Below are 17,742 nucleotides of genomic sequence, written 5' to 3' on the forward strand. Positions count from 1 at the left end.
CTGTAGAATTCCTCTGAATTTATTTAGTACAACACTTTTGATTGTGGCTCTTTCTACAGGGAGGGTTTAAGGGGTAATGTTCCCAGCACTGAAGTAAAATTTCCTTTGCTATATTTAATGAAGCTGAGACCCTCAGGGGTGTTTCCAGGTCGAATTCAGAAGAGTAAACTGCTGTTGTGTTTTCAGACAGACCTCAAATGAATGACTTATTCCTTTAAAAAAAAATAAAAATGCCATCCAGATTATCTCAGATCTTTTTTTCTTTTCCTGATCCTTGTGCGTATCAACACTCCATGCATGTCTTGTATATGTAACCCTTAGAGGCGTAAAATTGGTAAACAACATAACCTAGAAAAATACTATGAGGGCCTATTACAGGATTAGAGAGGTCCTTCTTACTTTTCAGTAACGTGGCAACATCAGTGGTAACATGACTTGAATACTAGAGTTTATGATTTCATAACAGTATAGCATGATTAGAAACCGAGTAGGTGCTTATTTATATCATAACTCATATTTATGATGCATCAGAACTAATTTACACAAGCTGTTTAACAATTGTCTATTGATCAGAGTATTAGCATTAGTATTAAATCCTTCATAACATATTTGTGAAGTTATTTACAAAGGAAAGTAAACCCAGGTTTATCGTTTACACACTTATGTAAAAAAAAAAAAAAAAAAAAAAATTCACAAATTATTGGCTTTTTAACATATTTGGACAAGCAATATTCTCATTCTCTTTGAAACAGTGCGTACTAATAAAGGAAACATCTTGAAACATTTTTCAATCATGTGTAGTGTATTAGTGTAGTAGTAGTAGTACTATGTAGTGTAATAGTGTAATCATGCCCAAAAACTGCAGCTACAGTATGAAGAGACTTAAAAAGATATTCAAACTGCTCAAAATAAATAAATCCCCTTATAATTGTCTGTAAGTGGAGTAGATTTAAATGACTGCGATGAATTTTGATGGATGATTGGCTACTGCATTATATTCAGCCCAACAGGAGATGATCTGATTTAAAAAAAAATGTAAAAAAAGAAGACCCTTAGATCCCCAAAATTTCATTACAGCATCTGCAGTAACTTTTGCTGCTGCTGATGTCGAAGTGCATGCACCTACAGTTTGAACAAGACTGCACAAATTTAACCTGCATGGGAAGGATGTCAGCAAAAAGCCTTTGCTGTCCAATAAATGTCTATTCGAGCAAAACCACAGATTGCCAGTGGACATAGTGATGAGTAACCTTTTAACATTGGTCAGATTTAGCAAAGTTACAAAGTTGAGTTGAACTGGAAATAAGCATTTTTATTGGATAATGATGTTCAACCTGAGTAATACAAAATTAGGGGGTCTACTTGTGTCTCAGACTAAATGTATATTTGCAATATTCACAGGAGAATATTAGATTTGGTGTCTTTTTTCCCGCTTAAGATGATTTATTGAAAAGCTAGTTTTCCTTGCGTTGTGTTAAGGTGCTTTCTCTGTGGGCACTGCTTTAAAGGGGCTGTTTGCTTTTGTTCAGATACGTTCCGAATTTTCAGGGGATGTTCTTTTCTTATTCACAAGATTTTGATTAGACAACTTAAGGGAGGTGTAGTTAGGGATGGGAATTGATAAGATTTTTACGATTCCAATTCCATTTTCGACTCTGCTTAACGATTCGGTTCTTTGTCGGTTCCCTTATCGATTCTCATTTGGAGAAAAAGGACAACAAACCGGTCGATTAGCATCAACTTTGTTTACTTTAGAAGTAACACGAGTCATGACCTTACAAACCCAACAACGGTGAGGTCCACATTGGTCTATCATGGCCTGGGTAATTTAACTCTTCCCTGCTCTGGTGAAAGGAGAAGCTGGAGGTAGATGTGAACTGGAGGTAGTATCACCAGCCTCTGGCTCTGAGCCAGTCAGGCTCTGTCTCTCATGATTTCATCTAAATGTAATGCCTGAGAAGGCATTCATTTAACCTTAACCGTTACTAACAGCAGGTTTTACAATGAGGCAAATGGTGAATATGATAGGCAGTGTTTGTTAGTTAGTTAGTTAGTTACCTGTAGTGTTAGCCGAGGACATGCTAACGTTACTAACGTTGCTAACGTTGCTGCTGCTTGGTTCAGATTCACCAACATTAGTCCGGAGTGGATCGAAAACGCGACATTTCTTCATAGTTATTGCATGTTGGTAGTATTTCCTCCCTTTGGTGAAATATTCACTTTGCAAGTTGCCCTGTTGTCGTCTTTTTTTAGGGATGTGTAATCAAACTTTTGAGTGTTTGTACCGCTTGGGTGCCATGTTTACTGTTAACTGCTGGCTGCACTGGACTCGCCACGCAACGTTGCATGGTGACGTCATTCGCGCCCACTGGAATCGATAAGGGAATCGTTTGCAAAATTGCCAAACGATTCCAAGGAATTAAAACACTGGGAACCGGTTCTCAACAAGAACCGGTTTTCGGTTCCCATCCCTAGGTGTAGTAAGAGTGTTACGAATAACATAAACTAGTCTTTGTTGTTGTTTATTAGAAACCGCTAGTATATTTCAATAGCTTAATGCTAATCTGCCAAACAACCCATGTAGATGAAAGACATTTCCCGATTGTGTACAACGTTCAAAATTTACTTACCACGTTGGGCAATGTATCAGAATGTAAGTGAAAGTATTCTCAAATTTCATGTAGCTGGTATGCTTCTTTTAATGACGGCAAAGAAGTTCCCATTTTATTTTCTTAACTAAAGAAAAGTGGAAGGAGTGAACGCATAAAGAGATAAAATAGGAAATATAAGTCATATGAGTGTCAACGTTTTTATATTCTCATTCTATTCTGTCGCTGGCCTTCAGTAAAGGGACGCTACCTTTCTGCAGCAAACTCACAAATGTAGATGTACACCAAAGGCCACATATGTCCTCTTGCCATTAATCGTTGTGTCTTCTTCTTTCCACTCTGCTTTTTGTCCATTTCCTCAGCTTCCCCAGCTGCGTGGGAAGGACAGAAAGTTCACCTTGCTCAATGCCCTTGTGGAGCAGATCATGTTGCACGAACCGCGCTCGGCCACTTTTACACAGGAGTTGGCAGAATTTGAAACTGTCCCTGGAGGTATTTGATCGTCAAGATTTGATCAAAACTGAGGGAAAAAAAAGAAATTCTGTGTCATACAATTCAGTTTAGGTCTCCAAAGTTAAATGTGCATTTTCAATGTGTGTCAATCTTCTTTTTCCTTGGATCTTTTTTGGAAAGCTTCTATCAAAGGCTTGACTGCAGAAGTGGATGGTAAGTAGAAAACCTTTTACTTTTGGATCCAAAGACCATTCTTAAATTTGCTGAGATAACTCCGATATTTGTGTTAAGTTATTTGTGAGGAAAAGTTATTGTAACATTTATCAGTATTTCTGTAATTTTAGTTTCAGTACACTTTATCTATGGGGGAGTATGGAGTCTCAGTCCAATATATGGTTTTATGATGTTTTACAAACAGTTGCCACAAGCACAAATACAGCCCCCCACACCATCACAGAGACAGTATCTGATTTAAAGCAGCTACAGCATCTGTTCGTATGCTCAAATATCACATGTGTTTACTAAGATTTATTGTTTCCTCAGTGCTAAAGAATGAACTGCAGAAAGTAATTCAATTCAGAAAGAATGCAAAGAAGAGATATGCCGGATCTCATCACCCAAACTTCTCTAAAGACCTGAAGGTGAAGTAGCGAAGCCCTTTGTTTTTATTGATCTGTGCCTTGATTTAAAGGTAATCTCAACTTTTGCTGGCTTCAAACGGCAGCAACATTTAAACTGCTTGCTCCAGCAAGATTTTAGGGATCCCGATCCCAGTGCAGCCCATCTTTACCTTAAGACAAAAGTTACAAGCTAACTAATGTTAGTATCCATGGACACTCCTTACAGTCTAATTCATTAAGTCCCATGGTCTGAAGATAAGGCTTCTGAAACTAACTACCGTGGATAACTTAGTTACTCTTTTTAACTTACATTATCTCCAGTTTCTTATGTGATGCACATGAGCATAGACTTTAAGAAGCATTACAAGAAAGCAAGAATGAAGGTGAGGAGGAAAGCTGTCAACGAATCACAAGATTAAAACATTTGTGGGATCCATATTTAGGTCTAAAATTGCATGATTAATTTTGACAAATATGACAAAATATGTTCTGATACTTACAGTTTGAGGTAAGATGGCATTCATAAATGTTCCCAACTAGATCGACCTGTTGTTTTTGACAACTTGAAGGTAAAGGTGTCAGACCCTAAAGAGCATTCAAAGTGAGGAAATAATGTACGCCAAAACAATGCATTTTCAGTTGCTTCTGCAAATAGGTTGGAGGAGACCACTTACAAGTGTGGACATAATTTATATAATTATATTAGCTTAACTGTCTTGCTGTGGGAAGTGAAAGGTTTTGGGTAAAACTTTAAAACTCAATAAAAACTCACTGGCTACCTCAATTATGTGGCAGTGGACCAGACCTGTCGAACACTAGAAGTCATAAAAACAAACAGAAAGACACATCCCTGATCTTTTGTTTCATGTTGTTGTGCTGAGCAGAGAGTTGTTGTAAAGGAACCCTCGAATGTAGCTGTTCATTTACCTTTCCCTCCCTCACAGATAATCTACCTTTGTGTGTGTCAGATAAACAGAGAAAGAGATTTTATCTGTTTCCCTCCCTTTTAGAATTTTCAACAGGATATGGTACAGTGGCTATGTGTTCATTTTTATTCTCTCCCATCATCTGTTACCACACTGAATGGGAATGCTTTAAAATGCATTCTGCATGAGACCAACACAGAAATTTTAAACTGAGATGGTTTCCTTCCATTTTACTTTTACAAAGCCTTTGTGTTGATAAGACAGACACTATAACTCTTTATCATCTGAAATGTGCAGGGAATTTTTACTAAATGTTCAGCCTGAATCATCTTTGATTAAACTCTGAAGAAATGAAACACTGGTGCCTCCTTGAAGGCGGAAAACTCAGAAGTTTATCTCTAATGATACCACGTCTTTTCTGTTTTGGCACATTTATGAATATTTTCATCTTGAAAGGCAGATCTTGAGATCAGCATAAACGATGTGAACACACACCAAAACAAATAAACATGTGCACACCATTTACTCTTCACAAATGGTGAATAAAGGAAAGATTAGCGATATCAATGTGCACATCTACCCCCCCCCCCCCCCCCCCCCGATTTGTTTCTCATCATCAATTCACATCTGAGTGGTGGATCAGATTTGTTGTTAATCTGTTTAGATATTTCCTTCTAACGCATTTTTTCAATTCAATTCAATTCATTTTTATTTATATAGCGCCAAATACAACAAATGTCATCTCAAGGCACTTAGATAATAAGTCCAATTCAAGCCAATTGGAATTCAATAAATTTTTTAAATCATTGTTTTGTCATTCAATCAATCTTAAAAGTAATTGTGGGTTTGAGATGAGACCCACCACACTCATTTCTTGTGTTTTTCTCTGTATATCCCAGATGGCAATTGAGAAGTACAACCTGGATCTCACTTCACTGACAAAGACGTGTGAGGAGATGAAGAAACTCTATTCTGCCATACTGGTAATCCATGAGTTATTATTTCAATCTTTCTTTTGTAGACCTTTAAGCATGGATGCACCCACCCTGTTCTGGTAGTGTCTAGATTGCCCTCTTCAATTATTTGTCATCTCATCTCCTCACCCCACACTGCAAAAGCACTTTCAAAGGGAGAAGGTTACTTCTTTTGCAGCAGGTGTCCTTGGGGGTTCACAGCTTTGAAATATTGTATTTTTTCTCCTTCTGTTCAGTAATAATCAGGATTAGAGAACAGTTGCCTGGGAAAGAAAGAAAGAGACAAAAATTACTCACGTGTGATGTAATTTCCTTGAATGCTTCATTAAAGATTAAAAAAAAAAAAAAGCTGTTAGAGCACCAATTTAGATTCTCATATTATTCAAAAATACAATGGGCTTTCCGATGTGGTCTGGGCTCCAGAAATATCTTTGTGTTTTTTCCGGGAGCCACGCTTGCCTTTAAGCATTTGTCTCGACATGAAATCCCCCATAAAAAAATCTCCTCTGTCAAATATATCATGTTTAGTGGAAGCATTGGTCCCGTAATCTTTCATCACATTGTCTATTAAGGAGAATGTTTTCTTTGCTCACTAACCTGGTTAGATTAGGTGTATAGAACTCAAGACTACTCTTGACATCTTAACAGGTGCTATGTCATGTTTTAATAGAGTTTCTTCCCAACAACAATCAATACAAAAGTATGACTTATTTTCTCATCTTTCTCATAAGTCTTTGGACAATCCATCAGAGTTCACTTACCCCTCCTGCTGTATTTGATAGCTGAGATATGATGGCCCAAGCTGTGAGCTTTGGGCCTGTTAGAGAATTGTGTTGCTATTACACACAATGTTATACTTTGGTACACTCCAAAAAGTCATGAGTGATCAAGTGCGGGACCTTCAGCATCCCTCTCTAACTGTTTATCTGCACCTACTCCATAGTGACTGATGTGATCATTTAGTGGCTTTTACATTTTAAGTTCAAGCATTCAAAAGTTTCAAATAATAGTTTAACAAATTGTATCTTTCATATTTGCATGACAATTATGAAGCTACAGCTAGCAGATAGTGAGCTTAGTACAAAGGCTGGAAGCCACTCATCTGGCTGGAAGCACTGCATCCATGCACCCGGCCCCTCAGTCAGAGAAATATCACTTCTCCTTGATTTTACGGTTTTACAACAGTTTTACTTGGATTGCTACAGTGTCTAGCAGGCTGCAAACTGAAAGAAGCACAGAAGCAGAGCAGCAGCTTAGGTTCTCTGCCTGTGTGTACACAAACCCATTCAGGCACTACTGAGTGTAGGTCACGTCACCTATGTTTTGGAGGTTCTTACAGCCTCATATTTAATTACAAAAGTTAAAACAGAACAGAAGAAACAGAAGAAACCAGACTTGTACAAGATTAAAAATACATTTCCTTTTGGTTGCTGCAATTTAGGTAGTGTGGATTAAACATAAGATGACATCCAGCATATGTAGACTGCTGGACTGATTAAAAACCTCATCAGTGGCATGAAGGTACAATAGATTTTTTGGGTTGACGTAATCTAAGAGTGAAGCTCAGAAACCACTGACTGTGTTTTACTGCAAAAATCTCGTTTCATGGTGGCAAGTCCACCGTTTTGGAAAGGTTAGCAGGAAAACATCTAAATGTGGACAGGGAAGTAGAATTAGTGACAGACAATGCTTTAGAGAAGCTTCCTCAAACATGCAAAAAGTGGGTTAGTCTTCTATGAATGAAAATCATATCTGTTATCTGCCCCTGATTTAAGCACAAGCTCAAGGGGCAATGAGGAAATGTATGTTACAGGCTGTGGCTTTTCATTTGTTGTGCAGACATTCAACAGGAACAATGCTCATTCCTTTTTTTTTTATGTATGTATTTATTTATTTTTTGTAAATATTGTTGAATATTTAAAGTGAAGCATCTATATAAGATAAATCCTAACTTTTTTTTTTATGTCTTCCTAACTCCTGAATAATCTAATATGATTCCTTAATTCTGACATTTATTCCTCTGCAAAATATTATGAACAGCGATGGTGTGCTGGCAGTGGCATTCTAAAGTTTAACAAGTTGACCTTTAACTACAATGTTCCCTTTAGGCAAAGAATTATATTTTAATCACCAGGCAGCACTGACAAAATGTAGCATCATTCCTACATGTTTATCAAAGTTTGGCCACTGGAAATCTTGAGATATTTGATGGATATATTCCAAATATTTTTTTTCTATACCTTATTAATTTTAGATGTAACTTTCCATTGCGGCTTTCTTCTCAGGGTAAGCTCAGTCTTTTTTTTAATTCCAGACCACAGTGCCATCAAGTCTCCCTTCTTCCTCCATATTTTGACAAAATCACTCCAGTGGATTATGACGATGTTTGTAGTTTCTGAACAGCATCCCTAACCCGGTCACCTGTGTGCCTGTGTGCTGTGCATGTGAAAATACCTGAAAATAATTGGATGGAATGATTAAGACTTACTGGGCTTAGGTGTGCAAGAGAGCAATTGGTTGAGAAAAGGCGTCATATGCAGTCTAATCTTGTCACACGGGAGGAAGGAATTCATAATGGTGCTCTTCAATGGCCTACATGCAGACGTAATAAACATAGAGGAAGCTCATAACATTTTTTGATTTTGCTGATGAGGGTTTTTGCAAACTTGCTAAAGATCATTAAAAAAATAACTTAATAGATTAGATTAAAAATTCAGTCCATGAGCAAAAAAATGCTGATTGTTCAAATGATCAGTCTTGTGAGTAACGTGTTTATCATGTTAGAACTGACTTATCAGTCGATATTTTAATCCATGTCAGCTTTGTTTCAAAAAAGGCAAACACCTCCTCAAGTGAGAACAACCTCTTCACTCAACCTAAGTTGTTGATGTAAACACAACTCATGTGTGTATGGCTGAGCAGCAAGGACAAATAATAATAAAAACGTTTTTGGTTTAAATGAGAAGCATTATTTTGGGAAAAAACAAAACTCTATCTGTAAAGCATGGTGGTGGCAGTGTCATAATTTGGACCTGCTATGCCTCATCTTGGCCGCAGCACCATGCCATTATTATGGTGAAGTAAATTCTTCTGTCTGTACAAAAGATAAAGGGAAAGTGTGTCACACAGCTAGACATTATCAAGCACAGATGTTGTCCTGCTAAAGGATTAAAAAAGAATAAAATAAATGTTTTGAAATATAAGTGGATATCTGGACATTAATTCAATATGAATGGTGTAGAAAGACCTGAAGTGAGCAGTTAATGTTCAGGAAACCAAGAAGCAAAGAAAATTGGTAATAATTTCTGCCGTATCTATACGTAAACTAGGGTTAAAAACTTTTTTCTTTACCATCTACATTATCATGTATAATGCACATTTATTATTAATAAATAGGTGGGGTTAGAATATAGTCTTTATAAACTTAATTCTTAATTGATTATATATTTTCTAATCCTGACAATGATGTACTAAAATAATTTACATATCCATCTCTCATGCCAGCTATGAGATGAGGGAAATTCTGTCTCATCACAAACCTTCTTTTATTTCTTGTCTTGAAGTTTAGAATTTACCACCATATGATACACATGCAACCAAAAATCAATCTTGCAACCCAGTCTCACAGCAAATTGTATAATAGCTAATTTGGTCCACAAGGGAAAACGTAGTATTGTCACAATTTGGCCTACGTTTTATTTGGCCTATTCAATTACATTGCCTTGAAACCAGGTTACGTGACTATCAAGCTTCCCTCAGCGAAAAAAAAAGAAAATGGCCGACTGTCGGCCTATTTTCTGTGAAAAACATAACATTTTAAGAAAACATTTGCATTTGTATGCATTTCGATGGCATTTCTAGCAAGAACTATGCATAATATTTTTATAATCTTCGTTCAGAGAATGTAGCCGATCTTTCATTTTATTAGTTTCGCCGAAGATTTTAGTATCTCCTTAAAAAAAAAACGTTTTATACCCCTGTTAAGGTGGTTGCATGGGTGGTTGCTATGGACGCTGCTATCTCTACGTCACCGACCTGCGCCGACATTCCCCGTACTTTCCACTATGGTACTTTCATAGAAAGTTTGTTAACCCCTAGGAATGTTTTTAAAAAAAAACAAATAAAGTTTAGATTAATAATTCAGTCCATGAGCAAAAACAGCTGATTGTTCAAATGATCAGTCTTGTGAGTAACATGTTTATCATGTTAGAACTAACTCATCAGTCGATATTTTAATCCATGTCAGCTCTGTTTCTGTCTTATCCTCACTCGCTAAGTTGGAAACACTAGCCCTCTCCATATTTCCACCCATTTCTTTTGAAGTGTGTTTTTAAAATGGTGTCATTAGATTCAGCATGCTTTTTGACAAAAAAGGCACAAAAAACAAAGAGGTTAATCACCTAATTGGCTTTAACTAAGAGAAATATGAGCAAACTGAGTACAAAGACGCTCGGTATCAGCAGTTACCTTTTTAAGAAGTAAGGGACATTTCACTCTGCAGCTTTAACTTAATTTAGAATAATTAAATGTAAATCCTAAGGATGATTTTATGTGAAAAAGAGCATATGGAACACACAACATTTGAAATGTGTTTAAAATTAGCATAATAATGTGTAGGCAGTGGCGGCTCCTGACATTTTTTTAGGTAGTGCAATTTCCAGTCTGTGAAAGCTGCATAAGAGTGTGCTGTGCGAAGCTGAACCGATTGCACTGATGCAAACCTATTATGTTCCCACACAGGAAATAAAATGTCCAATCGTTCAGAAACTCCTTCTCTTCCTTAAATAAACACAACGCAGAGTCGAGGGGTTATTTGGTCTGCCAAATAACCAAAGTGACTCTGCAATTTCCCCCCGTTATGTCCATAAGTACCATAAAAGTCCATAGGACTGAGGTATATTTGTCTAGGTAGCATAATTTATTGTAATAATTTTAAATAATTTTTTGTTATTTTTTGCATAATTTGCCAATCAGTTAATATTACACCTTAACCATTATTTATTTATTTTCCTCATATTGTTCCAGGATTCTATGAAATAAGTAAACACATAAGCTCTTAATGATAAGATTCATTCAATTTTCATTCTAAAGAATGTAATTAAAATGACAGCATATAAATCCTTTAAACATTTTTTATAGTACACATGAAACATTTCGATATTAAACGCCAGGGGACAAAAGAGGTCATAATAAAATATTCAAGTGTTCACAGAAATCAACAGTCTTAATCGCTTTCTGGTTGTTTGAGTATTTAATGGAGGTCATGTACTGCCTGAGCTCACCGAAAAAGGCAAGAATATAAGGTTTTCTTTTCATGAATTTACATGTATGGATATGAAATTTTGCCATTAAAATAATGAGGTTGATAATTAAAGTTATGTTGGCTTTTTCTTTGGTTTTGTTAAAGTCATGGAGCCCAAACAATACACTCCTCCAAGATAAATTAAACTCATTATCAATGTTGTTAGCGATGAAGTTACAAATGTCACTCCACAGTCTTTGGACAAAAGGGCAGTGCCAAAATAAATGGGTAACAGTTTCAGTCTGTATAGAGCAGAAAGTACATTTCACATCAATGTATTTTTTGAATCTTTTAACAATGTGATCATTGGATGGATAAAATCTATGAATTAACTTAAAAGAAACTTCTCTGACTTTATTAGTTAACAGGTATCGGTTGGGTAAGAGCCAGATCTTTGCCTCGCAAGGCTAGCTCGAAAATCCCGCAAAATTCTTCCAAACTTCCTTCTCGGCATTAGTACGACGACTAAAGGGTACTTCTTTCAGAAACACTACCGTATTGTTGCACTCGACACTCGCCATGTTCTTCGTAGGTTTTTTTTTTTTTTTCTTTATTGAAAACCACAATGTTACAACAACAACGTAGAATGTTCATTGGTCCCGCGCAACAGACATATGACGAAAGCACGTTGTGCGTCGTTTGTGCGAGCACATAAACCCTCATAGAAAATGTATTGGGAGCAGGATTTTTGAAAAAAACTAATGTACCATTCATGTCAATGGGAGCTTCCTGGTGCAAATTCGACCCTAACAGAAATCGCCCCAAATGGGTGCGGCAACACCAGACGCGACCTTAATCTGATTGGACAATGACATATACAACCAGTTTGCCTACAGTAGATCAGTCCCGCCTTAGCAACTAGATTAAAAAAAAAAAACCCTCCGTGTTTGGTAGTGCGTCGCACAAATCGCCCCTATGGAGGAGCCGCCACTGTGTGTAGGTATTCTTCTTCCCAAGAGCTGTGAAAACCATCCCCTGGCAACCATTCCAGTGCAATAACTACAACTGGAATATAAACATGTATAATCCGTACATGTATTTCTGCATTTATACTTATACATATTTTTATTATTTTATACATATTTTTTATTCTTTTCATACATATTTTATTCTTTTTTATGCCATTTTTCTCACCAAGAGCACCACGGCAATTTTGATATGTTCCAGAAACATAAAGACAATTAAAAATCTTGAATCTTGAATCTTATTCTCAAAAAGATACTGGTCTTCTGCTTTCAAAGTCAAATAATTCCATCCAAGTAAATATTATTTACCAGATCTGAAAAAAAGTTCCACATCTCACTTTTTATTTGATGACAATGGTACTTTATGGGACAGTTGTATGGACAAAACAAAAACACACCATCTTTAATGAAGCCACGGTAATGAAAATTAAAGAAAAAAAAAAGTTGGTTAGTTCTTTTTTTCTTTTTTGTAATTAAAGCTGAGTTCAGATGTGGCTAAAGATATGCAACTTTGATTTAGCAGCTTGGAATTAAAGCAAATTGTGGTTGACTAAAATAATTCAGTAGTATTTTTCACAAGAGTTGGGATGTCTCCAGAAAGCGTAGCCAGAAATATCAATAGCAAGGGCAACAATATGATGATTTCTTGGGTATCATGTCTTAGCAATAAGTATTCCTTTCAATAAAGGCTCTAATGATTCCATCTGTGATAAAAAGAAACTCATCTTAAAGCTGCAGTCTGCAACTCTTTTTCAAGCATAATGTCTGGAACTGTCCGGGGATTCTGAAAGTAGTACATTAAATACCCCAATACAAAAAAAAAGAGTTCTCTAGGTCCCCTATATGTCCCACTAGGTCCCTCCAAAGCCAGCAGGTTTGTTTACAAAATGGCAGACCGGACCGGTAAAAGGTAACCAATCAGGTTACGAGCTGGGCTCTGCTGCCTGTCAATCACCAATTGTGCACGCGCGATACAAGGTAGGCTCGTCCCCACGCTTATTTATCCAGACTATTGAACTTCATTACGGGCTAGTCTACTTACTGTGTCTTCCATGATCACAAATGAAAGGTGAGTTGATGAATGAGGAGTCGTGTACGCGCATCTGGCGTGCACGTAGACGTGCACGAGTTCTCATGTGTTTTGATGGGGCGGGACAGGAAGTTGAATAACTTTTTATTTTTCGGTTAAAAAATCAGCATTTCTTGCATTTTGCGACTACGGAGGTCACCGTTTTCAACTTCAAGCGTTCCGATAGATCATGTAAACTCTTAAAATGCCAAAAAGTAGGACTTTACGTATGACAACAACAAATCCTGCAGACTGCAGCTTTAAGTATAATGTTTAACATTAATCAAATGAAAAAAAAATAGGAAACATCTACTGTCAATTTTACGGAAGCCCTAAACGGCCATAGGTACATTTTCTTCCATCCGTTTTCCCTTGATAACGAGATAATTAATTTGAGATCGAGGGTCACTGGCATAGGAATGTTAGTAATACTTAAGTCCAGGGCTCTCAAGTTTTCAAGTTTGCTTGGAGTGAGATTCGGGCGGGGCAGGGGCCGGGCCGTGTGCGCGGCGGGGTTTCTTTCGGTTTTTTTTTGGGGGGGGGGCTGGTCCCTTGCAGTATCCCATCGCCATAAACTAGCTACTTAAAGAACAAAGAAATTGTTTTATTTATACCAAAATCACAAATCTTCACTTTTACACTAAATTCTGCTATATTTGAAAATAAATTGTTTTAGGTAGGCCTATGCAAAGTCTTAACAAAAAAAAAAAAATGTATGTCTTGTTGTAAGTGTTTATGGCAGATTTTGATGCTTGATGACTGATATTGGGGGCTCCCATTTAAAGCACAGCCATTTCCCCAGTCATGATGGATGACAGAGTTCCATTCAGAAACAAAGTGTTCCTGGTCTTGGTTTTATTGAGCCCCACCATGGAAAAAACCCTCTCTGCATCAGCATTTCAGTGCGGCAGAACTAATACCAGTTTGGCAATTGTAGATAGCCTTATTGGGAATCTGCTCATACCAGTCACCTTTGAAAAAAATTAACCATGGAAGCCTAATTACACTCCAACATATTTTTCATTTTTCATTAAGTTGCTCATGTCAAAGGGTGTGTACTGAATATTTAGGTCTACTACTCCAACGAACACTTTAATCTTTTAAAGAGAGTAGGAAAACTATAGTAACTAATAAAAGATTCAAATAAATGAAGATATGACCTGCTGATGATCCTGACGGTTCTCTTCCACCTCCAGCTCGTCTACAACGAGCTTCAGCTGCAAGCACCCGTGCTTGCAGCTGAAAGCTATTTCAGACCTCACCCGGCAACAAGAAATTCTCTTTTCTGATTGGCTGAGAAATTCTATTTTGTGATTTGCCGATGGGTTGCTAAATCAAGACGGCTGTACCAGAGCTATAGTTCTGAGCTGTGCGAGCGCACAGTAACCTGCCATTGACTCTTTTATAGTATAGGCATTAGAATTTCTGTGCGACGAAGTTGATCATTTCTCAGCGTGAGAAATGGCATGTGTGGCGTGTGAGCGTGTGAACTTGTTGAAATGCGTGTGTCTCACGCTCAATGCGTGAGACTTGAGAGCCCTGCTTAAGTCTAACTTTATCAGAAAGGGTCACAGTTGCAGAGCCCACTAATTGGCTTATCGCATGCTGTTGACTGCAGGTTAAAGTTCACACTCAAGCTGTTCTGCGGTCCTCTTTCTCCAGTTTTACGAATGTAAATTGTACGGCAGCCCAGAACGGACGTGGTACGTATAAACTTTTTTCTACTGGTTTTCTCGAGATAACGAGATAATTATGTCGTTATACTGGAGAAAGAGGACCGCAGAACAGCTTGAGAAAACAATCATTGTTTTCTCGAGATAACGAGTTAATTTACCGATGGTTTTCGAGGCCACTTTTTCTCCCCAGTCCGCCCCTGTTTATATGTGTTTATGTATTTCTGGCAAAGGTGTACCCATTTTTTCCCCTTTCATTGAAAACTGAATAAAGTAGCCTATGAATCAAACATGGAATGTGGAGCGTTTGTGTAACAATTCTGCTTGTGAAAATGCACAAAGCAAATCCTGCTGGTGTGACAAGCGTTTCGTTTTCTTGAGAAAACGATAACGGCCCCTCTCGTGCATCATTCGGTAACCATGGAGACGGCCTGGTCCCCTCAGCTGGTCACTGATGAAGTTGACTATATTAACAGGATCACTGAGGTGTAAACGCCTATTGAGCTGCAGTTGAGCCAGCCATCTCCGGCTACTTTATTCAGTTTCCAATGAAAGGGGGGTAAAAATGGGCACACCTTTGCCAGAAATACATAAACACATATAAACAGGGGCGGACTGGGGAGAAAAAGTGGCCTCGAAAACCATCGGTAAATTAACTCGTTATCTCGAGAAAACGATTGTTTTCTCAAGCTGTTCTGCGGTCCTCTTTCTCCAGTATAACGACATAATTATCTCGTTATCTCGAGAAAACCATCAGAAAAAAGTTTATACGTACCACGTCCGTTCTGGGCTTCCGTACAATTTACATTCGTAAAACTGGAGAAAGAGGACCGCAGAACAGCTTGAGTGTGAACTTTAACCTGCAGTCAACAGCATGCGATAAGCCAATTAGTGGGCTCTGCAACTGTGACCCTTTCTGATAAAGTTTGACTTAAGTATTACTAACATTCCTATGCCAGTGACCCTTAACCACTGAGGTCTAAGTATTAATTACCCAGTACATGTCCACCACATTGTAGAAGAGCACTTAAGAACATGAGAGCATGCTGAGGCAACGAATGAGGTAATTACATTAAAAAATCATTGTTAAAAAGAATATGCACAACCCAGACACCAGTTTGCTCATGAAATTAAATGCAGTTATTAAGTCTTCAACTGTTTTTGCAAGCATAGAGTTTGCATGAAGTGTAATTGCTGTCATACTAAATATTCAAAAAAAGTAAGCCTGTTTTTTTATTTTTTATTTTATGTGTAGGTTAAGTTTGGAGAGCCAGCGGATCAAGACTCCCAGGAGCTCTTCAGAGTCATCTGTCAGTTCCTCCATGACTTCAAAACAGCCCATGCTGAAACTGTATGAGTTGTTCTGAGTAGAACACATTTAGTGGCCAATGAAATTTTTCAAGACTTATTAAACTGCAAAACTGATCTGTAGCCCCCTATTAGGTGGACGTGACTGTTGAAATTTGCCTACACCTGTAGATTTCTGGAAAAACAGAAAACCTGACAGACAGTGGACTGCTGTTGACGTTACGTCTTCATCAGTGGTACAACAGTCAAGTACAACAGACCCGAGTTCACCTCTCACGAATGGATAATCTCTACTCTGGAGCAGTGTGCAGCATTCCATTTTATCAAATCTGTTGCACCAGGGCTCAAGTGTAGAGTACAGTATGGAGTAGCAAAGGTAAAAGCATACCTAATCACAATTTAGAAAGTTATAAGAAATAGTAATAAACAAAAAATATGCTTACGGCATGACTTGTACTGCAGTATTAGACACTGAAATGAATCCTAATTGGGTAAAAAATGTTTTTGATTATTTTAGTTTTTTTTTTTCTATTACATTATTTGACATTTTTTCCTTGTTGCAGATGTTTTTATAATAGGCAGCTGATGTTAGTCATGTGTGACCTGTAATCTGGATGTGGATTTAAGGTTGGCTGTGTCAGTGAAAATCAATTATGTGAATAGAAAAGGATCTTTGCCACATTCCTTTGTGTACGAGGTTGGCTTGTTTTGACTCTCCTTTGTGTCATTGTCATTACTTTTCAGACAAATCACAAATGCAGAATAGAATATTTCCCCAGTGGTATGAAACACCAATGATGGTGAAGTGTGCTGACAATTCTTACAGCTGTCTGCTGGCAGAGTGAGAAAGACAGACAACCCTTCAGAGTCCAGTAGTGACGGGGGAACTTTGGGTTTTATAATACTGAATGCTTAGTTGAGCTTTAGCAAGGGTCATTCCCTCACTTTGTGATGCAGCACCATATCTTACCACTTAAGGCAGTGAGATCTTCCTGATGCTGGTTATCAGTGGTTTATATGCTTTTATGTGCCCGACATATTAATCAGTTTCCAAAAATTGTCAACCACTGTGACCTACAGTGGTTGACAATTTGTAGCACATTTTCCCCTGTAAGAGAAACCTGTTATTTTGATAATTAAATCTTTGAATCTAACTGATGATTTATTAACAGAAAACACTTTTTCATTAAACCATTTAATTAAATATAGTTGCAGGCTTTTTCTTGTATTAACATAGTGTGTTTTCACTGCTTTTTAAATAAAAAAGTAATGTTGTGGTTGGTGTCAAACTTTCTGTAAAAACTCAGGTGGTGCCATTGGATATATATTGTTGGGAATAGTCCTTCTAATGACAATGAAATTAAATATTCTCTACCTAAACAATGTGCTGTGCAACCAGATTGATGAATTATATCACCCTATATATAATCCTTTTGTCACGATCACGCTTGGCTGTGTTGTTGTTGCTTTGGTTTCTGAGTCATAGGCTACGTTCAGACAGCACACTGAAGTGACCCAAATCCGATTTTTTTTGGCCCTATGCGACCTGTATCTGATCTTTTCATGACAGTCTGAACAGCACAGATCGGATTTTTTCAAATCCGATCCAGGCCACTTGGATATGTGGTCCTAATTCCGATACGTATCTGATCTTTTGCCATGCGACTGCAGTCTGAACGGCCAGGGCGCATTTATCCGACCTACGCGTCTGAAAAGCCGCTCACATCAGTCCCACCACTCCTGGCTACGACGACGCACCCAAACGTGTCTTTGGATAGACGATGCCACTGCCCCACTAAAGGCCAGGGCCAAAAGCCTAGCTCTTTTTCTTTTTAATATCCTC

General features: G+C 37.7%; 1 protein-coding gene across 2 annotated transcripts in view; it reads left to right on the forward strand.

Moving 5' to 3' along the window:
• LOC142389994 (uncharacterized) overlaps positions 1-17,176 on the forward strand; it is a 60,873-nt gene extending 43,697 nt beyond the window's left edge. For both annotated transcript variants that reach the window (XM_075475296.1, XM_075475297.1), the window contains 5 exons: positions 2,972-3,101; positions 3,243-3,275; positions 3,606-3,703; positions 5,508-5,591; positions 15,847-17,176. In XM_075475296.1, the coding sequence (XP_075331411.1) occupies positions 2,972-3,101; positions 3,243-3,275; positions 3,606-3,703; positions 5,508-5,591; positions 15,847-15,948 (447 nt within the window). In that variant the 3' untranslated portion in view covers positions 15,949-17,176. The remainder of the gene's footprint in view (positions 1-2,971; positions 3,102-3,242; positions 3,276-3,605; positions 3,704-5,507; positions 5,592-15,846) is intronic.
• The last annotated feature ends 566 nt before the right edge of the window (positions 17,177-17,742 follow it).

Source organism: Odontesthes bonariensis, chromosome 10 (assembly GCF_027942865.1).
Source record: "Odontesthes bonariensis isolate fOdoBon6 chromosome 10, fOdoBon6.hap1, whole genome shotgun sequence".
In the NCBI taxonomy this organism is placed as follows: Eukaryota; Metazoa; Chordata; class Actinopteri; order Atheriniformes; family Atherinopsidae; genus Odontesthes; species Odontesthes bonariensis.